The sequence below is a fragment of the Megalops cyprinoides genome, chromosome 10 (genome assembly GCF_013368585.1).
Source record: "Megalops cyprinoides isolate fMegCyp1 chromosome 10, fMegCyp1.pri, whole genome shotgun sequence".
NCBI classification, from domain to species: Eukaryota; Metazoa; Chordata; class Actinopteri; order Elopiformes; family Megalopidae; genus Megalops; species Megalops cyprinoides.
The window spans coordinates 33,212,151-33,239,885 of NC_050592.1; the positions used below are offsets into that span (position 1 = coordinate 33,212,151).

At 43.3% G+C, this 27,735-nt stretch overlaps 1 protein-coding gene across 2 annotated transcripts in view; it reads left to right on the forward strand.

The window, feature by feature from the left end:
- The window catches only part of oxr1a (oxidation resistance 1a), a 152,800-nt gene that overhangs the window by 65,765 nt on the left and 59,300 nt on the right, over window positions 1–27,735 (forward strand). For both annotated transcript variants that reach the window (XM_036537999.1, XM_036538002.1), the window contains exon 3: window positions 3,085–3,275. In XM_036537999.1, the coding sequence (XP_036393892.1) occupies window positions 3,085–3,275 (191 nt within the window). The remainder of the gene's footprint in view (window positions 1–3,084; window positions 3,276–27,735) is intronic.

A 27,735-nucleotide genomic window follows, 5' to 3' on the forward strand; every position in this document is an offset into this window, starting at 1 on the left:
TTCATCAGGAAGCAGGCACATTCTTTCCTCCGCTTGTTTATTTTTAATTCCCTGTCCTCTGACTCGAGTGGCACTCTCTGCTCACTGCTGTTTCTGTGGCTGCTGCTACCCAGCTCAAATTGCCTTATGAAACCAGTTTGCATTGCGGGTCTAGAGTAGCTAGAGAGAGATGCTGAATGAAATGGTTGAGTCTTGCCCTGCTGTTTTTATTGACAGGGGCTTTTAAAAAAGATGAATTCAGGGATGAAAGAAAGAAGGAATAAAACACTTTTTTTAAGTATGAGTAATGCTTCAATTTTGGACTCTGTTTATTTCACTCAGTCTCGCTCATATGTCTGCTGAATTCCAGTAATCTTCACAAAGAAGTATTTACCAAAAACAGGCTTTCAGCCCACAAATCCAGCAGCACAAAAATAAAAACTTAGTCTTTTTTTTTTTTTTTTTACAGTAATCATCTTACCAGAAAATGCAAACAGCACAAGTCGGTCCTCTCCCAAAGAAAAATTAATCAGTTTAATCAGTTACACACATCCTCTTTATGTTTGAGTGCTCAGTTTGGCCAAACAGCTGAGTCTACCATATCTGTGTGCTTTTTACACCCTGAATGGTCCCAGCATCCGCCCAATTATGCATTATGGCTGTGTGTAATTTTGCTTGCTCTAATGGAGCGTCATGACAGGGACTGCAACTAATTTAACTTGTAACACTCACAAAATTGATGACATGTAACACATTATTGTGACCATGTAACAATCTCACATTATTGTAAACATAGCGCTTTTACAACATATCCAGCATGTGAAACTCTCAGCATTACTTATGTGTAATGCTTTGACAGTGCTCTTGCAAAATTGTGACAGTTTGATGAGGTTAAAGAATTGTCAGAAGGAGCCCAATTAGCTGGGAATAAACAAGTGTCATCCTTTAATGAAACTGCAGTTTGTGTTTGACTGAAAGCTTACTTCTCCTGTTTTCCTCTGGGATGTCTGCTTTTTACTGCCTTAATGCCAGCCCAGACAAAAGTGTTTTCTGTGTGCTATCCATAGTAACCCAGTGCAGCCCCTAGCTCCCCAGGGAGCGTGGCACCACACTGGCAGAGCTGTAATGGACAGAATGAGAGTGCTCCTTTTCACAGTCGACAGTTGAAAGCTTGTCAGAGACTCACTCAGTGTAGTTCACTTCCATATGTGCATATACAATTAATGGGGATGAAGTCAGTTCAGGTAACATACACAGCAGTTGCTAATTGGCAGAGGTTTCAGCCACCAGTTCATTTGGGGATGTAATGCTGGTGGCGCAGTGTAGTTTCAAATCAACTTCAATCATTTTGCCTTCTTGTAGTGTCTGTTCTGTTCAGAGAGCAAATCATTCTGACAGGCTATTTTGGGTTAGTCATATAACAACTTGGAGGTACTCAATGGAATGAGTTAAAGAATGGAATCAGTTTAGATGATTGATAAGATTAAATCCAACCACACCCCCCCCCCACCCCAGATTTTTAAAATGGTGTGTGTGTGTGTGTGTGTGTTTGTGTTTGTGTTTGTGTAACCTAGGATGACCCTCTCTATTAATGTCATACACTTGACCTCCAGTGACATTCCTTCACTTTGACCTGAGTAAAAATGACAGTCCAAGTTGTGCTTTTTTCCTTGTGATGTGATTAAGCAGCCAGGCCACCCTGTAATGATCAACTGAGTGATGCCTGAGGTGCTAAGTGCAGCTGGGTAACCACCTGATTCTCTGGGAAAGCCAGGGCTGTTGCTGGAAGTGATGTTGGTGGACCAGCAGGGGGCAGTCCCCCCGAATCACTGAGGCTATTAAGGATCCCATAGCACTCGCTGAAAAGAGCAGGAGATGTCCTGGGAAAATGCTCAGCCACCACCACCACCACCATCCCACCCCCCCACCCCCCTTTCCATGTTGCTGGGTAATTAAATCTCTCCCCAATTAAATCTCTAAACTCCCTCAGCTGATGTTTACTGAGTGTTCTGTTCCACCACTGCTTTGAGATCCAATGAAGATGCTACAGAAATGCAATCTATTATTATTACCAGTATATTACTATTCCTTTTTTCTTGTGTTTGCAGTGAAAGTTGGTCTGCAGTACCCTGCAGTTATTTGTAAACCAGATTTACTACCATATTCAAACCAAGCAGCACTTTTTCCAATGTTATGTGGTCTGAAAGGCTTAGTGTAGAATGAACCAATAAATAAAGCTACCCTGGGGGCACCGGAGTGGCTCAGCCAATAAACAGCCTAACCTTGCAACAACCTTGCCCAACCTTGCAAGCACAAGGTTGGGCACTACCGCCCAGGTTCTATCCCAGCCGTGTCATCAGGGCAGGGGTTTAGTCTGCTCCATTGCACATTAGCGATCCCCTGGTTGGTCAGGTGCATGCAGTTCTCCCTGCATAAAGCTGCGTAGCAGGTGTCCTCCTCCAACTCATGTCTGTTTGTCTCTGCCCTCCCAGGCTGACAGTAGGGATTGCAGCAATAGAATCAGTGTCTAAGGACATAATTAGACATTCCATATTGGAAGTATTGGAAGAAAAAAGGGAAAACAGCTATGGGCATTTAAAATAAAAAGTAATAAAATAAAGCTTCCCTGAAATTTGTGGGAAAGCATTCATGATTCTCACAATGACCTCCTGTTTTATAGTGAACACATCATACATATGGTAAGTGTCAGGTGGATGCAAATTTAAGCATGTTGGGAACATCACTGGGGAAGGATTCCATTAGTTGTTGGCAAGGGCTAACTGGTGGCCTCAGGAATGTTGCTTGTTCTTATGGCTCTGTAAGGCCACATTGATAGAGGGGAGGCCTACGCAATCAGAATGCCTGGGTTAATTACCTTGAAATCCACCCACAATCTCTACAACTCTGTTATGAATTTACTAACTTGAAATTAACAGACCTGTTAATGAACTGTCAACAGAAATTAATTTCTGAACACTGACTGCACATGTTCAAGGTCACATTTTGTTTCTGGAGGCTTTGTGGAACCGTGTGCGGTTGAACCGTGTGTTTTGTGTATTTTTTCCCTGCTGTAACCATACTGTTGTTGTCATCATTTTTGGGTAGACTGAAGAAGAAATCCCAGTCAGTGGACATCGCCAGTCATGGATACTCCCCTCCCCTGGTGGGTGGCCTGCTACACAGAGCTTCTCCACCAGTTACCAAGGCGAATACGTTCGCGGTACAAGGGAACAACACGACCAACGCCCAGCGATGCAGTCCCCGGTGCAGTGAGCTGAAGCGATTCTACACCATAGGTAAGTGAGTCGGGGGGCTCTGTGTCTTCATGCTTTTCTGCCGCCGTTTTCTCAGGGATATCACCAGCTTTGACCCAAACGTACCTCTGATATGTGGCCTCGTGTTCCTGATGCTGATCTCAGCTAAAGGGTAGCAGTGTAGTGGTTAGGAGCAGGTTTAAGGATGCTGGTTCGATTCCCCGCTTGGGCAGTGCAACAGGCAGTCTTGGGCAAAGTATTTAACCCACAGTTGCCTCAGTAAATAACCAGCATGTATAAATGGATAAAAAACTTTGGGACTTTGACCGTTTTTTGAGTGGTAGAACTATGGTCTGGGAGAAGTGTGCTATTGTTAGAGCTTTGCTAGAAAAGGTCAGAGCAGTTCAATACAGTGCAGCTGGTCACAGGCTAGTGCTGTGCAGCGGTTCTTCTCTAGAATTCACCGTCCAGAGTTTGCACAATAAGTTCCAACTCCCAGACACTCCCAAAAGTGTTTCCGTCAATACCAACCATTAGTACCCGACATGAGCCACAGGAACCCTTTCTCTCTTGTAAAGCGCGATTGATTCTTGCTTCCCAGAACGTCTTTGATGTGAAAAGAAGTTGTCACAGGCATAGCTGGGCATTCAGAATCAGCCTTGTTTTCAGTCAATGTCTGTCTGTCTCCCTGCCGCCCCGTCTCTTGCTGTGGTTGATATTTACTTAAGAGTGATTATCTAAGGAGGACTGAGAAGCTGAAGGGGCTGAGCTGGCTCACACTGGCCCTGTTCACACCTGGCATTAACATACGTCTTGGGTGATCCGATCACAAGTGGACAGCTCTAAGTACGTCTGTTCACACCTGGCATTAAAATGCATCTCCACATGCGTCTCGAGTGACCACTTGTGATCGGATCTCACTTCCCCGCTCTGTATGCAAAATGATCTTACATTATCATTTTCCTCTTCATTGACGCCCATAATAAAGAAAAGGCTTAACATAAGATAATGACCATATTTCTTGGATTTCGGTTTTGATTTTTTTGATATGTGAAAGTGTTTATGACAAGAGATGCGTGAGAGAAGTTTGGCCTTCTTTAATCGATGTTTAGGTACATCAAGCCACGTTAAGCTTTTTCCTTATAACGGCAGAAAAGCCTTCCTTATTGTTCCTTATTGCAGCAGTAGGCCTACACATTGCTAGCTGCAAGCAGTGTCTTTATAATGGGTTCCTATGGGGAAAACTACAATGAAAATGGCAGCGTTTATATTAAACCCATGGTCGTGTTGGTTCTTGAACGTGTTCATGATCAGAAACGTGTTAGAGAAGTGTAGTCCTGATATGTTGCTGTTTTGGTCCATAATGCTAAGCTATGCCATAAGGTTAAGCTTTTTCTTTATAATGGGGGTCAATGGAGAAGAAACGGCTTAACGCAAGATAGTTACCCCTTTCGTTGGATTTCAGTTTTGCTTTTTTGATAGGAGATAGTATTTATGACATGTGAGATGTCAGACAAATTTGGTGATCATTGATCACTGTTTTGGGACATTAAGCCACGTTAAGCTTTTTCCTTATAATGGGCGTCAATGGAGAGGAAACCGCTTAAACCGCTTATCATACTCCTAGGATTTTGGTTTTGATTTTTCTGACAAGAGATGACCGAGAGAAATTTGGTGATCATTGATCACAGTTTTGGAACATTAAGCCACGTTAAGTATTTTAGAATGTCCCTATCAAATTCATGATATCGTAAATCTTGACTCCCACTAACTACTGTCTACTGACATGTATTTGTAGAACTACAACACTTCACATATATAATACCATTTTTCCAAGTAATATATTGGGACATGGAAGCATTTGAGGTAGCTTGCAACCTCTAGTTGTTGTTGTTGCCTGTTGTCGCACTTTAAAACCCTTTCGCACGTAATTTATTTTTCATGCTATGTAGCGTGCGTTAGGCTACATTACATGGTTCGCTATGTTTTCATTAGCGATATTAAGCTTCTCGTAGTTTTCAGTTAGCATTTGCTATATTTTTAATGTTAAATAGCTGTTTCCTCAAAGCTAAAATTAGCTAGAATTTTTCCAATCTCGTGTTCTGATTGCACCGGTTTTACCCTATGCACTAAACAGCTAATCACACCAGTGTGAACGCCTTTGCTGTGCAAATGAGTACATACTTTCGCTTACGCAGAGGACATCAGTTGAGTAGGTGGTCATTCAGTGTGGCCCAGGACACATACGCGTCCACAATGCTAAAAGAATGTGGCCATACGTGGCCCAGACCACCTCCGAATGTGGTCTGAGCGATCGGATCTCAATGCGTCCTCAATGCGTCTTGAGTGCGTTCACACCTGTTCTTAGCGCTGTCCACTTGTGATCGGATCACCCAAGACACATGTTAATGCCAGGTGTGAACAGGGCCACTAAGAGAGCTTGGCTTCAGTCCTACTGCTCAGGTAAGAGGAATAAGTCAAGGCACAGAGGCAGCGTTCTGTTCAAGAGGTGTGCTGATTAAACTTTAGGAGCCAGTCTCAAAGGAGACAAGAACTCAAAGGGTGTGAGTACATCCCCGGCAGTCAGCACAGAGGAGCCCACATCTGCGTGACCCCCACCAACCCCCATCCCCTCACCTTCTGTGTAGATTCAGGACCCCAGGGGACCCCACCATTCAGCTGGCCGTGGCCGGTATTCTGTACACACACGCAGCCAAACAACAAAACTGGCAAACAAATCATCTGGCTTTTGCCGTGAGTCGGGAGCTGCCGCAGATGGAATGGTGGGCGGTGGGGGAATTACAGTGGCGCAGATGGCAGGCCGAAATGCTTAGGGCGACACTCTCTTATAATGGAGTCCTTCATGCCTCTCATGGTCACTGCAGCAACATACTGAGACATGGGTGTCACGCGTGTTTCCAGCACAGACAGAGCAAGGCTGTGACTGAGAGGCAGGGTGACTGCATGGTGTGTGTGTGTGTGTGTGTGTGTGTGTATGGGATGATCAGCTGGCAGCAGAGGTTAAGCAAGAAGCAACCTTATAAAGATTAATGCCAGATTTGCATTGCTTATGTATAGCCCCTACTGTTGTCAATGTTAATGAATGCAGGTTAGATCTGCTGTCAGCTCTTGATGCAGAGTCTGAATTTGGTAAACTGGGGAGGAATGTGACCGCTGGCTATGGCAAGCCGGAGAATGGCTACCAGGCAACAGCCTTTATGGAGGAAGTCATCTGAGCATGCCCAGCAGGAGCATGTATCAGTGTGCCATGTTATATTAAATTTATATTAAACATTATGTTTTTATTTTGAATTTGAATGTATTTTTATTTGAAATGCTTTTTACCTTCATCAGGGGCTAGAAATAGCTGTCAAATGGATCTGATACGGTTGTCAGCAAGATCGGATGAAGGGGTTGGAGTACAAACCCTGTCGCTGTTGGAAAGGTAGTGAGAACTCTTACAGTCTCTCCGCTACCTCTTTCACTAAATGAAAACTATTATGACCTGCTCCAGCAGAGCTCGAAAGGGCACTGCTAATGGCTCTCTTTGAACTATTGAAAAGTGCAACTGGGAAGAGAAATCAAAAGCAGAAAGGTTGTTATATGCCAGGGAGCCCTCTGTATGGCCACAGATGGACCTTCCCGTCATTGGATTCCAGTGATCAAATGGAAGATAAGTGTTGTCGTTTTCTGAAGCTGTTCTGCCTCGTTGCCATTTCTATAAATGTGATGTACGGGGCCTTTTCATCGTGAAATGAAACCTGAATTGTGAATGGGCCGTCCTTTTAACTGTTGTCTTGATGTCAGATTTACAGTGTGCCAAGGCAAGGGACAGTAGAATCCAGCACAATCTTAACTTTGTCCGACCTCATCCACAGATAGAAAATACCAATTTATTTGAATTAGAAAATAATGATGTTGCCATCAGCCAGCTGGGCCGGCTATGAGCGAGTGTGCCCCAGCTGTAATTACGCTGTGAAACATGTCCATCAGAGGAGTTTCAGTACCGAGCCAGGTGCCTCCCACCGAGTTAAACAGCCGCTTTTGCCCACTCTGAAAGAGGAGCAAGCGTTTCAGGTGAACACCCATCAAAGGGAGACAGTAACTCTCTGCGACCACGTCACGCCCACTTATCATTAAACGCAAAGTCAGCTGAGGTCCAGTCTGGCCTGGTGTGACATTAATTGGAGAGATCCGCCATTTGACGGCTTCCTGTCGCCCACGCCGTACGGAGGTGTACACATTGAGTGACCTTATGGGAGAGGTGGCATTGTCCCTGCGGTCAGTAATCCTTCCATGCCTCTGCTGGGGGGGGATTTCTGAAAGTGCTTTGATGTCTTCCACTATTATCTCATGCACACAGGTGGGGGAGGATTCGGGGGGTGCTTGGGTGGGGGGTGTGTCCACGTGCTCACACCAAGGACAGGACTGAAACTGGCCTTTCCAAAGCGTCTAACCAGAGCAAAGATACAGGAACCATACAAAAAAAAGGTTCCAGGTTCTTTCATCATCCATCTGTAATGCACTTGATGCTAGAATTCATCCACTGTGGGGACGGCCTGAGAAGGTCAGACCTGACACAGGGGGACAGAAGTGACTAAACACAGATATTAAGTATCCACCTCTGTTTATTTAAAGCGGGGTTGAAATCAAGGGCGTTTATACCTCCGGATCGAAGCTTTCTCAGCAGACCGGGGGTGTGTGCGCATGTATTTGAGGGGGATGTTGATTGCTGTGCGAGACGAGGTGGCGGAGCCGGTCTCGGGGGGAATATATATCTCCCATGGTGACAGGGCCAGGCCGTGGTGGCACAGCCCAGGATGAATGGGGAGTGCGAGAGCAGCCGCACCCTGCTCTGAATTAACTGTGCGCCCCATTTTAGCTCACAGAGGCAGAGGCTAATCCCAAGAGGCCTAGGCCTGATGCTTTCCAAGCTTTTAACTTACTGTGAATCGGTTCCAAAAACATTGTCTAACACAAACACAGCAGCAGCGGTCTGCTCTAGGTGTGTTTGAGCTGTTTGTTTGATTTTTTGACCAGCAGTACATTGTAGGCATCAAACCTTTACTTGTTCTGTAAGTGGCATGACTGCAATCAGGATTTTTATTTATTTATTTATTTTTTTATGAGGCTCTTTTTACTTGCTTACTGGATGCAAACAATTTAAAAAAAAATTATGTATATATATTTCAGTGTAACAAAATGTCTTTGTATGTTGTGGAGCAGCTGGCAAACATTATCAAACAGAAGGAGCAAAATGTTCAAAAACAAATATAAAAAAAAACAACAAACAAACAAACAAAAGTAACCAGGCTGAACACACAGCCAAACCAATTCAAGAGCCTTCTGCTCTCTGGCCACACCTACATTCAGCAGGCCCTTGATTAGGCAGGTGCAGCTCATTAACCAATGGCTGGCTTCATCCAAGTAAACACACCCACACACAATTAGACAGTGACAAGTAGCGATGGAACAATTCACCTGTTTAGATGCATTTGCTAGTAATGAGCTCAAATATTGAACGGGTAGCAAATGGAAAGACAAGGATCATTGACATTTAAACAATTAACAGTTGTGAGAGATATGTGAAGGTTCTCCATCACATGTGTGTTGCTGTTCTTAATTGTGATGTGCAGTTGTGAGGAACTGAGAAGTAAAATTTTCACTCTTTTTCTCTTGAAACAGCTCTCTGAATCTCATTTCCATTAAGGAGCTGTACCGTCATGTTTAATATCAGCAGCACTGTGCCGATGTGGAAATGGTCCTATTTTCACGCACATTTCATGGTGCCTAAGCCTGGGGTGTGATCAGTGGCAGCCGTGGAAGTGATGGGCTCCATGCTGCAGCCTGTGCAGGCGTTAGCCCCTCACAGCAGGAGAGCCTGCATGCACTCCCACATGCATTACAAAGTGAGCTCTGTTCACAGTGCTGCAGTTTTCAGGCAAAAGGCTATAACCCAGAACTGACCATTCTGCTCTGTGTCCACATATTGTAGCTGTATCAGCCCTGATTGTCTTTACTGAGCATTTATCGACAGACGTCTTTGTGTTTGTGTCAGCACATGTACAGGTATTGCCTCCGACAGACAGGGTGCGTTACTGGGCAGTCTTTCTTAGCGAAACAAGCACGTTTAGAAAGGTGAGGCCTGGGTGTCTGTGTGTTCCTCATGAAGTGACACAGTTTGACTTACTTTAGACCAGGGGTCTCCAACACTCCAACTGTGTTTGAGTAGCTCGCCAAAAGGTTCAAAGATTATACACAAAAAAAACTGACAACAAATTAATGCACCCTGGAAACCTCTTCCCATTTCAATCCAATCAAATACACAGATGTCCCACCCCCCTCCAAAATGATATCAGCTGTCAATCAAATAAGTCAGGCTACTGTCAAGTTTGCCAACACGTCGTCACGTCAGTTACCCTGTAGGCTAGCTACTGAGGTAGCTACTGAGCTAAAGCAAGGGGTTCGGTGGTGTTAACTTAGCAAGCCAGTTTATCTTATAAAATAGCCAAATTTATGATGAACAAAAAAAGTGGCCAGGCCAAAAAAACATGCTATTTTCATGAGGAATGGGAACGTGAGGTCCCCCCCCCCCCACGAATGTGAAGGACAAGTGTGTGTGCCTCATCTGCGGTACCAGCATTTCAGTCTGTAAAAGATGCAACATTCAGCGCCACTTCAGGGACATTCTAAAGCTCTTAACGTGAAAAGGCTTAACGTGGCTTAACGTTCTAAAACAGCGATCAATGATCACCAAATTTCTCTTGGACATGTCTTGTCATAAACACTTTCACCTGTCAAAAAATCAAAACCGAAATCGTATGAGTATGGACGTTATCTTACGTTAAGCGTTTTCCTCTCCATTGACGCCCATTATGAGGACAAGGCGAGACGTGGCTTAATGTTCCAAAATAGCGTCCAATGATCACCAAATTTCTCTCGGACATGTCTTGTCATAAACACTTTCACCTGTCAAAAAATCAAAACCAAAATCCTATGAGTATGGACGTTATCTTATATTAACCGTTTTCCTCTCTATTGACGCCCATTATAAGTAAAAGGCTTAATGTGGCTTAATGTTCCAAAATAGCATCCAATAATCACCAAATTTGTCTGACATCTCATGTCATAAACACATAGTAATGTTTTCTATGACTTTGATGTGAATTTAAGATGTTTTGATACATTATGTATATATATTATATATATTATTATGTGTGTGACAGAGTGCTGTCGTCATGCCTGAGTATGCGCTCTGACTGCCATACCAACGAGCCTGGCTCTTTGGCGTCTGTGGTATCTCGTAGACCCTGGCTCGAGGGCAGGTGGGGTGACTGCTCTTGCCCTTCGCTACAGTGACCTTGACACATTTAAATTTGAAACATATGGATACAGAATATATATTTGACATGCTATTGATGTAAATTTAAGATGCTTTTGATCCAAAATGTGAGCTTTGGATATTGACATTTGATACATGTATATACAAAAAGTAGCTTAATTCAGCTGGTTAATGTGAGTGTTTTGATACGTTATGTGAATAAGTGTGAGTAATATAAGACATGAGTAGCTCTCCGCCATTTCCATATTTTCAAAGTAGCTCTCAGATGAAAAAGGGTTGGAGACCCCTGCTTTAGACTGTACTGCCATTATCTCAGCAGCTTTACGATACTGATGCATTGCACAGACCCCAGATTTAATGAAAGCTGATTGGTCAATTCATTCTTTTTTGTTCTTTTTCTTTCTTTGAATATCACCTATCATCAATAGTGGATTAGGAATATCACCTTTAACGGATTTTGAATGTCACCTTTAGTGGATTTTAACCACTGTTTGGTCACCGTATATTTTTATATTGACGGTTTCCATGCCCAATGTTATCTGTGCATTTCCTGATCACCCTTAAATAGGGTTAATTATTGATATTTCTTATTGCCATCTATCTGTACAGCTGGCTGTATTTTATGGACAGCTTTCAATTTAAGTTCATAACCCAGCAGTACAACAGCATCTCCCCATTGCAGATTAAACCTGCAACCTTCTGGTGATAAATTAACTGCGTTTAAACACTTCCTGCTCACACTGTTGGTGCCACAATTTCAGAGCACAAGGTACTCGCGGAAGGTGTGTCCCGTCCCCTGCGTCGTCCCTCTCTCCCCGTGTCCTCCCCACGTCCTTCTTTATTCATTTGCGTGTTTATAGGGGTTCTGACCCGAACGCTGCGAGTAGGAAGAACTTTCAAGGAGAGGTAAGATGCCAGACTAATATATTGGTTCAACCTTGGCTGCGGTCTGGGATGGGCCTGCTTTATTGCATTATGGCAACTTGTCTGCCCCGGCTGCGCAGGGAGGGAGCAGCACCATGTCCTTCTGCCCATAAGTATTCCACTCATGGTGACCAGGTGGCCTGGGGCCTCACCCACTGTATAATTAAGTGTGAAGCTGGAAGGTTAAGGGCACAGACACGTGTAAGATCTCATCAGGAAAATACTCAGAGACGTTTGCGTCCTTCAGAAAGGGACCGGAATGTCACTGTGACGCAGCGGACGGGCCCTGCAGGAGAGCAGAGGGGACGGCACTTCCAGGGCTGTGCCACTCGTTCATGTATGTGAGCAAATCCTGTGTGAGAGAGAGAGATCCAAACATTCTGCCACCACTACTAAACAAGGATTATTTTTTCTCTAGTGTGGGAACATTTGGAGACATTTGTCAAGAGATAATCTGACTTCTATATCATGAATGGAAAAAGAAAATGAATAAGATGAGTTTGAGTTTGGTGGTCAGCCATTGGAAAACATTTTGCACAATAGTAAAAGCTAACAGTGGCTTAATTTTGTCACTGGGCTGTGGGTTTGAGCCCTGGGTAGAGAGCAGGGCCCATTGCCAGGAAATTACAGGTTTTAATTGTGGGACTCTGTCGTACCTTTGAGCATGGCATTTAAACTGAATTGCCATAGTAAATATCCAGCTGTTAAAAAATACAGCAAGTATTTACTATGAACTGTGTAAACCCGCCTACATAAAGAGATCCCCCAAATGGAGATTGTAATGTAATATTATGAAGGCCAGGAACAATGCCCTGACATTGAATCTTCAGTAAATGTCTTCATTCTGATTTTTAAAAAGATGCAGAAGTCTATCAGTGAAGTGACATCTGAAATGTTTGCGTAGATTAGCAGTGGAGATGTTTGCTTCACTGGCTGCACAGGATTTATGGCACCCGGGTGTCCTGTTCAGTGAATTCTCCCAGCATCAGGGTGGCACGGGGGACACGTACAGCAGTCAGCCTCAGGGTTGCACGAATGGGGTTTTGATATACAATTATAGCCGTTTAGAATTAAATTAGCGGCAGCTCAATAGATTTGGCAACTGCCAGCTATGGCTTTAGCTGTTGTTGACCCCTTTACAAGCTGTGTGTACTGTAGCTGTGGTCCTGGAGGAAAGCCAATATGTTTCTCCTCCTTTAAAGCCACATTCAAGTTGTGCTTAACCCGGAGCAGAGCATAATGTTTCAGGACGGTTATGGTTCCCGCTCCAGGCAGGACATTAGCTTTGCTTCAGCTTCCCTCTTGAGTTTATAGTGATCGTTTCTTAGAACATCAGTTCCAGTAATCTGGTATTTATTTGCACCTTGTGTACACCTTTTTTCCATCTTGTGTACACCTGCTGACTAAAGGAGAAATATTGGTGCTGTTTCTAATTCTCCTGATGCCAGTCCAGAAAGATGAGCTGTTTTGATGAGAAATCTTTGTAGCGGATTGAACTGAGCACAAGCCTCATCAACATGGGGGACAGATTTATATTTCTGTGACACATTCATGGCCCCGTCTACAGTCTCCACCTCTGCAGTTTAGTGGATGTTAATTGTGAAGGCACACTGACACTTTAAACCAGGTGGTGATGGAGCAGGAAACATCACAGAGTTGACACCACAAAAGGGACAGCGCTCTCAATTCAGTTATATCCAGGGGATCCCGTTCACCCTGTTCCTCGAATTGAATTTACTGTTGTACTCCAACCCCCTCATCCACAGGGTACAAAATTACCCAGATGTGCCTGGAGTAACTGACGTAAGCTCAGGTACAGAGAGCTGAAGGGAAAGAGACATGTAGACCACTGATTTTGAGGCAAACTCCCACACGGCTGTTGCTCTCAGAATGGTGGCGTTGGCACATGCTGCATGAGGTCATTGGCAGGTGCCGGTTGGAGATCTGTACCCCATGCCATGGTGAGGAGGATGTGCCAGCCATGCCATGCTGAAGATGCCAGCAGGTGCTGGTATGTGCCGAGATGCCCGTCTGGCCACAGGGGGTGGGTCACAGGAGGCTGCTGCGCATCGACGATGTTTCTGGACGGCTGAGCTCACGTAGTGGCAGACTCTCCCTTGTGGGGCACCACCTATTTTCCTGCATTTTGACTGTGCTGTCATCACCTGGTGTTCCTTCTGCCTTTCAGCCTCACCCCCTCTTAAATTACTGTACCGCTACAAGCTCTGAGTCTGTCATTACTCTGAGTGACTGACTCTGTATTGTAACCTTTCATTAAGGTGATTGGTTGGCTAATTGGCCATAGATTTTGTCAGATAACGGAAGGGAAAGGGATGTCTTCTGTCTTTGCTTTGTCACAGGGCTTTGATGGGAGTGGTTCAGCGGTAAAATAACATTTTTCACACGGACCACAGATTAAGAATGGCTCACAAGGTGGCCATCAATCCAGGTGCCAGGGGAATGGGGACAGGGTGGCAGTATAAATCGCTGTCCCTTCACTGTCAGTCCAGATTAAAGAGCACCTTGGACGGAGTTGTTTACAGTTTGAGAGAGATACAATAACAAGGTTAAGCAGAACTGCTGTTGTGCAGGGTTAGCCGGCCAATAAATCACCGGGTCAGGAATTTCTCTGTTTCCACTCGAGTCACGCTCCGCCTCCCCACTAACACACAATCATTCACCAAACATCTCTGTGACATTATAGCAACATGATAAAGGGGAAAGCAAATTAAGAACTTGACAAAAAAATTGAGCAGTCGTGCACGTGACTGTTCTGTTATAATGTAGTTTACATTGTCTCTGATTTCTGTGTTTGGACTAGTAGAACGGCCCTGGGTCTGAACTCATTAGCTTTCCCCCCCAATGACTTGCAGGCTCCGGGGCATGGTCAAAGAGAGTCTGAGCCATGATTAAAACATAATTCGGCCTCTGAGGTAAGACACCTGAGTCTCCACTGGCTTCCACCAGAGCCAGAGGAGTCCCCACAGACAGCCAAGATTCACGGCTATATATATATATCTCCCTTATCTCCAGTGAAGGGCAATCTTAATGCTTCAGCATACCAAGACATTTTGGACAATGCTATGCTTCCAACTTTGTGGCAACAGTTTGGGGAAGGCCCTTTTCTATTCCAACATGACTGTGCCCCAGTGCACAAAGCAAGGACTATAAAGACATGGTCTGATGAGTTTGGTGTGGAAGAACTTGACTGGCCGCACAGAGCCCTGACCTCAACCCCATCGAGCACCTTTGGGATGAACTGGAACGGAGATTGCGAGCCAGGCCTTCTCGTCCCACATCAGTGCCTGACCTCATAAATGCCCTACAGAATGAATGGGCACAAATTCCCACAGAAACACTCCAAAATCTTGTGGAAAGCCTTCCAAGAAGAGTGGAATCTGTTATAGCTGCAAAAGGGGGACCAACTCCATATTAAAGTACATGTATTTGAATACAATGTCATTACAGTCCCTGTTGGTGTAATGGTCAGGTGTCCGAATACTTTTGTCCATATAGTGTATTCTCTGATGGTAGTGGCCTCTTTCAGCAGGATAATGCGCCCTGCCACACTGCACACATTGTTCGGGAATGGTTTGAGGAACATGATGAAGCGTTCAAGGTGTTGCCCTGGCCTCCAAATTCTCCAGATCTCAATTCAACTGAGCACCTGTGGGTTGTGCTGGACGGACAAGTCCGATCCACGTCGGCTACACCTTGCAGCTTGCAGGACTTGAAGGATCTGCTGCTAATCTTTTGGTGCCAGATACCACAGGACACCTTCAGGGGTCTTGTAGAGTCCATGCCTCGTCGGGTCAGCGCTGTTTTGGCGGCACACAGAGGACCAACAGCATATTAGGCAGGTGGTCATAATGTTTTGGCTCATCGGTGTATATACACACAAAGATAAATAAAAGATCCTGGTCCAGAATTTATTGCCAGGCTGTATAATAACGTTGACCATGAAGCTCTCTGCGGGCTGGCTCTCATTGTGTTCGATTTATAAAAGCTAGGGGAGGAGTAATCCTGCTCTTTCCTCACTTAGCTCGGAAAGCACTCGGCCCCACTCCGCTCCGCAGCGGGGGATTGATTACATATATCACAAATGAAGAGTAAGCAGTTTCCTGGCGTAGCTGGGTGCGGCTATTGATTCATCTCACAGCTGGGGGGAAATAAGATCTGCCACTCCAGATAACTGTTGATATTTGTTTTAGTTTTTTCCTCATGAATTTATGGCATCGCATTACTGAAAATGGCCACGCTTTGGATGTGTTTGCCAAACTTGGAAAACTCAGACTAACTAAGGTTTATGTTGTGTTTTCAATTTGTTTATTGATTTATTTGTGGTTTTTTGATTATTAACTTGTTCATTCATAATGATACAATTACCAGCTGCCAATACCCTAGTATTAAATTAAGTGAAATTCCAAGAATGTTTTTTAGCGTTAGTTTCATTAAAAAAAAAACAGTTTATGTTTCACATGCCTATATTTCAGTGTGTTTTTGCAGCATGACATTATTTGTGACATTTGTAAATAAATAAGATTTCTGCAATCCTCTGCTTTACCTATTAACAGTGATCCAGCTCTGGATGTATACAGAAAAAATGGTGCTTCTAGAAATCCCCTAAACATTATTTTAAAAGTGCTGGCCCATCCAGAAACTCACCATATCAAGGGCACTGTGATAAATATCGTATCATGGACTTTTTATCGTGGTATTATCGTCCCATGAGTTTTTGGTGTCGTTACATCCCTAGTCATGTTAATAGTCATGTCTGTATTTAGGGAGCAGCCACTGGTTTTCCAGTGAGTCTTTGCATCTGTGATACTGGGTTGCATAGTGCTCTTATCAACTCCATCAGTTATGCAATTGCATGTAATTTCAAGAAAATTTTGAAACTAAATAAAAATTAAATGAAAGGTACGGAAATTGTTTGTTCAGAACATGTCCCATGTGGTAGACAGTTTTAAACTGTCTTTCAATTCTGTGGAGCATAGTCCCCCCCGAGGTAATTCGTTTACAGTCACTCTGTTCAGCAGTTCTAGAAGTTCCATCATCATCTTCATATTCCATATGGGGTGTGTTATATATAGTTATATAATATATAATACACAATAATTATATAATATATAATACACTCCATTTTTAAGAACCACACCGATCCAGGTCACTTTGATTCTTAAGTGTTTTATATGATTCAAGAGTTGCATGTTATATAATTATAGTGTAGTACTATTATAGTATAGTGTAGTATATTACACTTATAGTATAGGCTGTACATTATAGTGTAGTATAGTGTATGTCACATTTACATACATTATTACATAAATAGATCTATGTAGCCTGCAAGGCCATAGTGCAATCACAGTTTCTTCACAGACTCGCCACCTGAATCATTTGGTTTCTTTCTCCTTCATGCTTCCTGCGCCCTCTGTTTAAGGCTAGACTGACATCTTCCGTTTTTTCTGTCATGTCAGCTGGCATCCAAGGACTTACCTGAACCACATGATATTTTTTTGGAAATAGTTTACATGCCTCATCCAATGGTAATTAATGCCAGAGATGAGATGCATGTTAAAATTTCAAGTTCCTAAGATGTTCTAGTATAGGAATGATTTTTTTTCTTATTTGCACTTGTTTCTTACATCCAGAAGGGAGTGCAAATGTTACTTTTATAAGATACAATCTTTGCAAATAATTTTATATGATCTCTCTCATATGACATCTGAGAACACTCTGATGTTAGCCTGATAAAGTGTCAGGTGGACAGTAGTCATATCAAACCAATTTTTCATCTGCAAATAGTACCACTTTTGTGCAAGTTGAGTGTTAATTCAACACCTTTAGGAGTTATAAGGTGAACTTTGCCATTGAGAGTATGATATATTATTTATCTCTTTGTTGTGTAATCATGGAAAACCGAAAATTAGCAAACATTAAATTTAATTAATTGTTATCCACTTAGAAAAAAAATCCATCCATACACAGAGAAAAAGAAATATTTTTCAGCACATAAATGTAGTGGAAGGATTTCAAATGCATTAAATAGATTATGACAAAGCATAACGACAGACTCGGCCTATAACAGAGATTCACACACTTCTTTTTGATTGGTTTGTGTGAGGATATCCAAATGTTGATAAGCATACATGAAATGAGAAATAATTCATATCCCACCTAATACATTGGAAAGTATGAATGAATGTACGAATGCATTGCAACACCCTTGAGACATGTCTCAGCTGAATTAAGTGTGAAATTAAACATGATTAACAGTGGGAACCAAATAACATTAAATTAAATGTCATTTTACACTCTCTGTGACTGCAACACTGATTAGGAAGTGTGCGTTCTCAGGGAGCAGCTCTCCAGTGTTTGGTCAGATGCAGTGCTGCGTTTTTTTGTCCTGTTTTCTGCAGCCATAGTCTCCAGCCTCCACCTCCAGGGACGTGGTCAATCAAAAAGCAGTAGGACACACTTTCAGAGCATTGAAGATCGAGTATAAGATTATGCAGCATGACCGGTGTTTGCGAAGTGCTCCGAGTGCTCCGAGTTCATTACCAGCATTACAATCTAGGCGCTAACATCCCTCCCCTCGGGTGTCAACCCCCCCCCCCCCCCCCCCCCCCCCCCCCCCCTGTGTCTCCCCCTGGCCTCCTGGTCAGCAAAACCAACTGTGGCTTTTGGGCGAGCGATCCCCCGCTCGTTTCCCCCAGCCCTCCCCCTCCACGTCTGGCAGAATGAGCCGATTGAACTCCTGGGGAGGCTCTACCCAATCACAGTGCTCTCTGAAGATCCACGTCACCGCAGCCAGCCCGCCTTGAGATGGCTTGTTACTGAGGTTCTTGGGAGCTACGAGGAAGAGCGCTGAGCCATACGGCATTATCCAGAGAGCTGTGTCTGAGTTACTGTAGCTGCAGCAATACTCTGATTAGAGGAGGAGCTAGAGCAGAGTTGTGTGTGTGTGTGTGTATTTGTGTATGTACCTGTGTGTGGGTGCTGTCATTTTTTCTGTTTCAAAAAGGCTCTTTTGGAAGGTTTGTGTCCTTTTCCACCATGTTCAGTGCACTGTAAGTGCTAGAGGTTAGTTTTAATAATTTCATATCATCTTGTGTTTGTCATCATGTGTTTGTTGTGTTTGGAGTTTTGTGGCTTTAAGAGTTCTGATTCTTGCAAATGCACTGTGCAAGTCCTGACAGACCCTATGTATATCCCTACCCGCAGTATCCCAACTCCCATGATGCTCTGTTTTGGAGCATTACATGCTATAGCGAGTTGGCTTCCATGTTAAATTAACCCTTACCACTTACTTAACCACTTACCACCAAGTTAAATTTTCTCATGTAATAACATTTAACTTCATTTTTCACTGGCCAATAAACTACTGTAGTTTTAAGAAGATTTAATTCTATAATGTTATGCTTGTCTTTTATAAAGTTCTTTAGTACTTTACTATTCAATAAGGATTCCAGTAGAAGATATAATCTGATTGTTAATTGCAAAAATGCTAATGTAATTACTAGTTCTCTCTGTACATAGAAGAGAAGGTTAGAAAGCGCCAGCTATGTTTTCATTTTAGAGGATGAGACCTCATTTTTCAGAACAATCACTCTGCTTTTCAACACAGTCACGTGAAAGCTTTGGTGTTTCCTCAGAAATAAAAGGCTTTAGCTGCATGCTAAGGCCTGCAGTCACTTCCTCAACCTTGATATTGTTGGCAAATCAATGGCCTCATGGAGCTTCTCTCAGAAGTCCAAACAGGTTATCATTTGAAGAGGTAAGGTCAGAGCCATATGGGGTTGAGGGGGCTCACAGCAAGAACCTCAAACCACAATGGCAGAAATGTCGTTGGGCATTAAAAGGCAACTTTTGTTTGGCAATTGGGACATTTTGGTCCATTCATATGGTACATGCTCCAAATTGACCCCTGTCCTATACAGGTAATTTTCCTTTAATTCCAGCCAGTACTACTCAGTGTCTCAAAGCCTAAATTCCACAAAGTAGTCACCCATACTTCGAGTTATCACCACTAGCAATGGTCAGTACTGTAGACATTTCAGGAGGAGATGCAGGTGCTGATGCAGATGCATATGCTCTCTGACCTTCCTTTGGTAAAAACACAACTTCTGATTCATTTCCTTTGTGTGGTACCATAGGTGAACAGTAGACCATTAAATCCCAACCTGATTTGCAAACGGACTATAAGGTAAAGGAGACACAGTGTGAGCAACTCTATGAGGTGACCCACAAATCCTTAGTCTTAGGGTGCAATAAGATCCAATAAGCTGCACCTTGTTAAAGATGTAGTTTTTTTTTACTGAAAGGTCAGAGGTGATCCCTCATAATAACTGAGGTCTCAGGCCTGCAGTGCCATAGAGAAGTACAGTGCTTACTTATGGTTGACGTAATTCTCACCTGCCAGCTTCCCCTTTCAACCCCCTGACCGCGTTGGGGAGGCAGAAGAGCTTGTCACCATGGCTCTTGTGGAGCTGTGAGGAGGCAATAAAAACATGTCCAGCCATAACGGAAAGCTCCAAAACCCCCAAGGTGGAACTCTGTAGAAACCACAACACGTCTAAGGCCTGGGCTGCTTTCATCGATCTGTGTCTCTGGTTGTTGTAAACGGTGCGCTGAGATGTGCCCTGTGCCATAAAATAAGGCTTGTTTTGTTTTGTCTTGGTGTTGATGCATCTGTCCCTGTCTTTACAGCCGTCAGCTGCAGTGAGCACAGCCTTCAAAGCAAGGTTGTATTTTGTGTTGATGAGTTGCCTACATGACATGAGTTTTGCTGCAGGTCCAATGCGCTTCTAGTTTTTATTTCCTTTTTTAACAAATACCCTGGATGCTATCTGCCAATTTGTCCCCCCCACCCTTGACAACCGGACCAGCGCTCGATTTGCTGATTGCCTTGCCGGTTGCCACACTACCTAGTCCCCAATGCTGCATAGCCCTCACTGCCAGAAACCGCATGGCCTCCCAGCGCTGGCCCCCCCATCGCCGGCCCACGGGGGGTGAAAGACGCCCGCGGAGGATGAATTACATCACAGCGTGTCCTGTGGGACGGCTGATAAAGAATGGCTCAGGGGCACGGGGCTCTCCGTGTCTCCGGCAGCGGAGGTGTAATCAATCACTCGGTTCTTCTCCCGCCGGTGGCCTGGCCGGGGAAGTGGAGCGGGGCCGAGGGGGCGGGTGTGAGCGTGTGTGAGCGTGTGGGTGTTCTGTCGGGCCTCGGCTTCATCTGCACGGTCTCCGGCACTCGGAGCTCACCCCCCGGGGGGGGGGGAGCTGACAGCAGGTCAGCCTGGGCGCATTTCGTATGTTAACGAGAAGCAAAACAGCAGCTGAGTAAGTGCTTCTATCCCCTAGCTGGAGCGTGGCAAAGGGCTTGGCTCACAAAGGTTGAGAATAGTTCCCTACAACATGATTCAATGCACTACAGTCCAGTGCAATTTGATACAACTAATTAAGCGCAAAATTGCAGTCCTCGTACAAGAACTGGCAGTCCAATACTGTCGCCGCCAATGCGGTGACGCTAAATGTTGATTGAAAAAGACACGTCAAACCAAATAAGCCATCTTTGTTGCTTTGATGGAAGAGAGGTGCCGCACCTCAGCTGGCACCCAGCAGATCTAAGGGGAGTTTTCAGTGTGTGATACGATAACTGTATTTGCAGCTAGTCTGAGGCGTGTTGTGAGAATCCGAATCGGAAGGAGCTCTTCCATGTCTTAGTTTGTTCCTGTAGGATCTTCGCCAGCTGAGTGGAAGTTAAAAAAAAAATAAATAAATAAAAAATTCCTCCATCCCGGTGAAACTAGCCAGGGGTTCAGATTTCAGGGGGAATATTGCTACAGCATTTATGTGTGCTCCAGCAGTCGCGCAGCTGGCTAGGGGTATAAAGCCGACCAATCAAGAGGAAAAATAGTGTTGGTACAAATGGTGACCAAGATGCCTACAGCTTCACCACTGAGCAGGGCTTGGCGGAAATGATCAATGATTGTGTTCTCTTGGTCTGGCTGACAACCACAGAGCCAAACAAGAGAGAGGAGGAAGCAGACTTTCAGTACAGTGCCTCTCTCACACACATGCACTTTGAATTCTAAACAACATTGGACTAACAGTTTGTTTTTAGATGTACCCCTGTAATGGTTCAAGAGGTGGTTAATTTAAAACGTTACCGAATCATTAATCAGAGACCACTGTTGATGTAGTGACTGTAGTTAAACACATCTCTGGAAGGGATCCAGATTCCCTCAGTTGGCCGAGTGAATCACTCCAGTAATGTCACATTCTGGCAGAATCATGGCAGAAATACTGACTACGTCTATGCCTATTTTTCTATAATGAATATTTATAGGTGCTGCTGTTGAAATCATAATAAGCTGAAACAAAAGGCTGACGCCCCTGGAATGGAGAGCTGCTCATTCTCTACGGATGGCCCAGAAACATGCTTTAATGTGACTGCTGAGTTTCCACTGCTGAAAGTCTCTGATCTCAAACAGGTGCAGCAGAGCCCCTGGAGGGTCCAGGAGATTGTCCCCAGCACTGTCACAGTGCATAGAATTTTTATGAAAGATATTTGCCAGTGCTGATAGGACACATTTGCCTGTGTTGGGTTTTAGTGAAATATTGCTGGTGCTGGTAGGACAAAGATCACAGAGTAGGTGGAGTTTAGATGAAATATTATAGATCATCACAGGTGCTGAGAGGACACAGCTGTCACTGTGTGAAGTTTCAGTCCAAGATTCCATGAGGCTGTTCCTGGGTACTGAGAGGACATACAGCTCCAATAGTGGAGCTTTAGTGTGAGATTGCAGGAGGATGTCCCTGGGTACTGATAGGACACAGCTGTTGAGGCTTGCTGTTGTGTTATCAGTCACAGAGAATGGTGTTACCTGTCTCTACCATCACAGTGACTTCATAAACCACCACTGGATCTCCGAGCCCTGAGTTGTAACACGCGTGGAATATTTGCCAACGGAAGCGTTACGCGATGAGGTGCTTGATTGCATTTGCCATTAGTGGAATCAGTCCTGCCTGAGTAAGCTGTTTCCTGAGTTTAAATCATAGTAATTTGCATGGTAAACTAAGGTGGCCTGGAAGAAATGTGCAGATGTTTAGTTTTTGTGTGTGTGTGCGTGCATGTGTGTGTGTGTCTGTCTGTGTATATTTGTGTGTGCACATTTGTGTTTGTGTTTGTGTATGTGTTTGTATTCTGTCTTACGTACAGTATGTGTTTTTGTTAGTGCAAGTCTGTTTTTTTGTTTACACTTCTGTGCATGTTTGTGTGTACGTGTATGTTTGTATATGAGTATGTGTATGTCTGTGAATGCACAAGTGCAGTTGCTCTTTGCTGAGCATGTTTGTGGGTATTTATGTGTGTGTGTGTATTTTCCCGGTTATGTAACTTGAATGTGTAACCGAAGCACAGCAGAGATGCCTGTGGGCTGGCTGCTTGTTTCATAATGAAATCCTTCCTCTTCGGGGGATTATATGTCCTACCTGGCACCCGCTTGGAGAGGGATGAGATTAGCGTTCCGCGCTCCTCTCTCGCAGACCCGCGAGGGCTTTCACAGGCTGCTGGTGAAATTGATCAGACACTCACTGCATATGGATTGCCTTTAGCTTTAATGAGCCGTTTTTGCTCTGATTTTGTTTCTTAATTGGACAATTGGGCTGCTGAGGGTTATATATCCAATTGCTGAGGGGATGTGAATACCCCACCTACACGTCCTTGCTCTGTGGCCAATCACAGGAGTACAGAAGCTGCGTGCATTCAGGTCAGGAAATGGCCAGATGGGTAGGTGGATGTGTGTTTGTACCCATACCAGAACAGGCTTAGGGGGTTGAAGAGTAGAAATGAGTACACAAATAACGCCCCCCCCCCCCCCCCCCCACTCTAAGTGGTGCCATTGCCTCTTGTAATATCAGATTATACATTTAAAATGTTTCCTGTTACATGTATGCTCACCAGTTCTTCTGACCAATCCCTGGAATTTGATCCAGAGAATATTTTATGAGTTGATACAGATTAATATGAGAGCACTGAGCAATTGATTTTTCCCCACAAAGGATAGAACAAGCTAGGTTGTTTTATCATGCATGTTATTTGGTACTAGGTTAATAAATGTTATACAGCCACCGGATAAGTGTTAATTTTATAGCCTGTATAGCAGTTGGTAAAAATATCCATATATTTCTGTGTTCTGCATTTATAGGCCCATTCAATTTAACATAATTTCCCTCAGTTATAAACTGAAGAGATGGAGATAAATGCATCAAAATGAAGTTGAACAACGACAAGAAATCCAAGGTTTAATCTTTCTACTTAACAAGGTTCATTTTATTTAATGTCCCCAAAGAGAACCAAACGGATGCAAATTAAACCATTGCTTAATTACAGCGAGGCCCATTGAGGAGATGGTCGGAAAAGAGACCTCTAATCGCTCAGCTCTTGGGGGGGGGTGCTGGGGTTGGAAAGGAATCAGACTTTTTGCTCCTCGGAAGCTGAGAGCTGGGAAACCAAAACCGCCACCGAGAATTAAATTAATGATTTGATGACTGCACTGGGCGCATTTTACAGCAGAAAGTATATTACAGCAGAAGGAGGCCTGGGCAGTAGCCTCATGCCCATCTAAAATAGATTAGAGCACCCCATGCCAAGCGACTGGGAGGCTGCTGTTGCAAGGTCACAGTGGAAAGAGATACAGAAAGAGAGACGGAGATAGAGCTGTTTTATTCCCATAAGGGGAAACCTGCCTCCCCCCTCAACCTCATTCATTGTATACATTATACAGCTTCTCCTGTTACTCCGTCAGGCCTCCAGAGAGGCCTGCATCCACCATTGCATTTGTTTCTTTGTTTTTTTGCATGCGTGCGTTTGTGTATGCAGCAGTGTGGTGCAGTAATAAGGAGCAGTTATTGTCACCCAGAGGTTGCTGGTTCGATTCCCAGACAGGCCAAAGGTACTTAATCCACATTGCTGCAGGAAAGATCCAGTTGTATAAATTATGCTGCAAATATCCAGTAGAATAAATGATGATATGTAGGCTGTGTGAGTTGCTCTGGGTAAAGTGTGTCTGCTAAGAAAATTAATAATACATTACTAACAAAAAGGTTTTGCTCCTTTAAAGCATCCTTTTATAGGGCTGAGCAGGTACTGAGAATGGATGGGTGGAGCATTTCAACCTGTCCCCTAAATGCTGAGACCAAAAGAAGTAATCCCTGAAAATATCAGCCTGCACTACTCAAATTCACCAGCAGAGGAGGCACTTTGTGTGTTCTGGATTGAATGCAAATTTAAATTGGCAAAAACATTTTTTTAATTATGATATTATTACTTTTTTCTGAGGACTGTAGGATAGAATTAATCAAGGCAGTTAAATACAACATAACATGGCTATGAGACTATTAACCATAACCCTGTTCCATAATTTTTCTATCATTTTGTTAATGATATGGTGATAGAAAATAGATCGTAACTGGTTATAGATACTAACTGGTTATGTCTGGTTATCACTAACTGTTTATCACTCTGTCAGAGGGCTGTTCAACAGCCATTTGGAATAGTCCAGACTTCAAGATGAAGTTCAAGTTCAAGATGATGAGATGAAGCATCATGACAGGATTTTGAAAAGCATTAGCCTAAGTTCTTTCTCCTAACTTTATGCTCTATCTTGAAGTGACACTGGTCAGAGTTTGGACGTTTTCTAAAACCACTAAAGGTAAATGGTGTTCAGTATATATCTTCCTAGACAGCAGTCTTCCTGTCCTCCCACACTTCTAGAGAGGTGGAATGATCGGTGAAAAAGTATTCAAATATTCATATCAGCTACATTTACCTCCTTATAGAAAATTCAATGGCTTTGAGTTGGGGTGAAAGTTCCATCATATCTGATAGGGGGATGCTTCGTCCACAGCTCCTGGAAAGTGGAATGTCATATCAGTGTAAAACCAGAGGGAACTCTACATGAATATGTATGAGGAGATCAGAGTCTATCTGCTTGGTGTCTCCAGTGCAAAGGCCAGGTTAAACCCTGAGAGGTCTACGCTAAGGAAGAATCAGACAGCCTGTTAACTAGCTCTGGGATTGTGGTTTTGGTAGCCAGATGGATCAGATATTAGTTTGAGGTGGTTCATATGAGTGATGCATTATTCTGAACTGAAATATTCATCAAATATCATTAACAATGATTATCATTAACACGAATGGCAAGACACGTCTAGTTTTCTACTGTAGCTAGCTAGCTGCACACTGCCAAATTAGTTGCAAATACCATACTACTGAATAGTTAGCTAGGTAGCAACAGCAGCCTAGCTGTCAGAAGTAAATGTATTGTTGCTGCTGTTATTCCTTACTTTCAGTCTTTGTCTGTTATCCTCATTTGTTAATTTTTCTGGCCAGCCAGCACTATAAATACAATAAACAGAAAAGCATAGTTACAGCTATGTTGTAGGTGTACAGCTATAGCTAGCTACTGTACCAACACAGTTCAGCTCACCATGTTGAAATATCATTCCTTTTGTTTACATTGTTTGCTTGTTAGCTTGATATGATAACACTGTCTAAACCTAAAAATAAAGCAATTGAATAACGTCACACAATGTTAGTGTCATGTGTTTGTTTTTTTCAGTATGTTGTTCCTGATCTAGCCACAGTAGGTGATGGAGGAAGTAGAATGGGTTTGTGTAGCTGCTTGGTTTCAGTGACTGCTTAACATTTTGTAAAGTTCAAGTGATCAACTGAGAGCAAGGCTTGTTGGCTCTTCACAAGTAAGATTGAGTCTCTTTTATGAATGTGTATAAGTCTCGATTGGGAGGTTTATGTGGGCATTTTGCTGAAGGACAAGCACTATATCATTTCCACTTGATGAAGTTTCCATTTGAGAAGTGCACACTTCTAGAAGTATTACACCTCTTACACAAAAGGACAGGGCGTGCACCTCTAAAGAACATGAGCCACTTCATTTAAGTTGCTATTGCTACCATTCCACCTTGTGATTTTACTTATAATTGATGAAATGTTGACAAAGTCAACAGGGGTATTATTTATGTGTTATGTAACCTGATATTTTTGGATTCCTTGTCTCTTTGCATGAACTTAAAACTTGCCTGGATACTGGAGAAACATGTTTTTCTTTTGGCTTACCGCAAACAGTGCAATTTTACAACATGATGTTCATCAATCAGGAGCTCTGTGTAGAAAAACTAATTTTGATCATATTTTTGATCACTACTGAAGTCACAATGTCTCTGTGTACCAGGGGTAGCTAACCTGATCCAGACTATGTACCACAGTAACTGGGAAGCAGTGCTATTTCTGCTCCCCATTTAATCTACTCTATTCCAGTGGACTGAATGTTTCCATTTTTCCTTACACTTTAAATCACTAAACTGATTTTGATATACAATAAAGTATACTTTAGTATCCATACACAAATGTATAGCTACACTAAACATGAGAGAAGCTAACGTGACCAGTACCACACCATCAATTTGTGGACTGTGGACTGTGGTCTCTGTTTTGAAGAGAACCCTTCAAACCTGAATACTTGACACAACAGAAAATCAGAGTATCGAATCACCAATAGGCATGAAAAGTCTGTGGATATTATCTCAGCAAGTGATCTCATTGAATACATTAATGATGATGATCCATTCTCATTTGTAGAAAACATATCCACGCTTTTCATGGAGGATACTGGAACAGTATTCATTAAGCATTTACCAAAAACCTCTGCCACACAATTTTTTCTTTTCATTTGGAGACTGTACTCACCAATAAATTAGTAAATTAATCCAATGTTATTCAACACGATAACACATTTGCTTCCATACACTCCTCTGATTGTCTGATTCAAGATGTAGCAGGGGGCCCTAGACTGCAGCTAGTGCCAGCTTTGACTGTCAATCACAGCGGCATCTTATCTAGGCCATTTTTTAGTGGTGAGAAAACGTAGCGTTTGACTCAGGATTAGTTTAGTGCACTGAATTACCAAGATTTTATTTGTTTCATTTGTCCCAGTCGCACGTTTCGAATGTCAATGTGTAGCAAACACGCTCATTTTTTAGTGTGTTAATTTGATTTAAAATGAGCAAACATGGATTACAATGACACCATTCAAATAGTTTCCTACTTGCTGCCTTGCGAGTCTCGAATTAAATTACTGTACTATTTTCCTTTAATATAATAATGGAAACCGTTGCTCTTCACGATTATGCTGTCATTTGACATTAGCT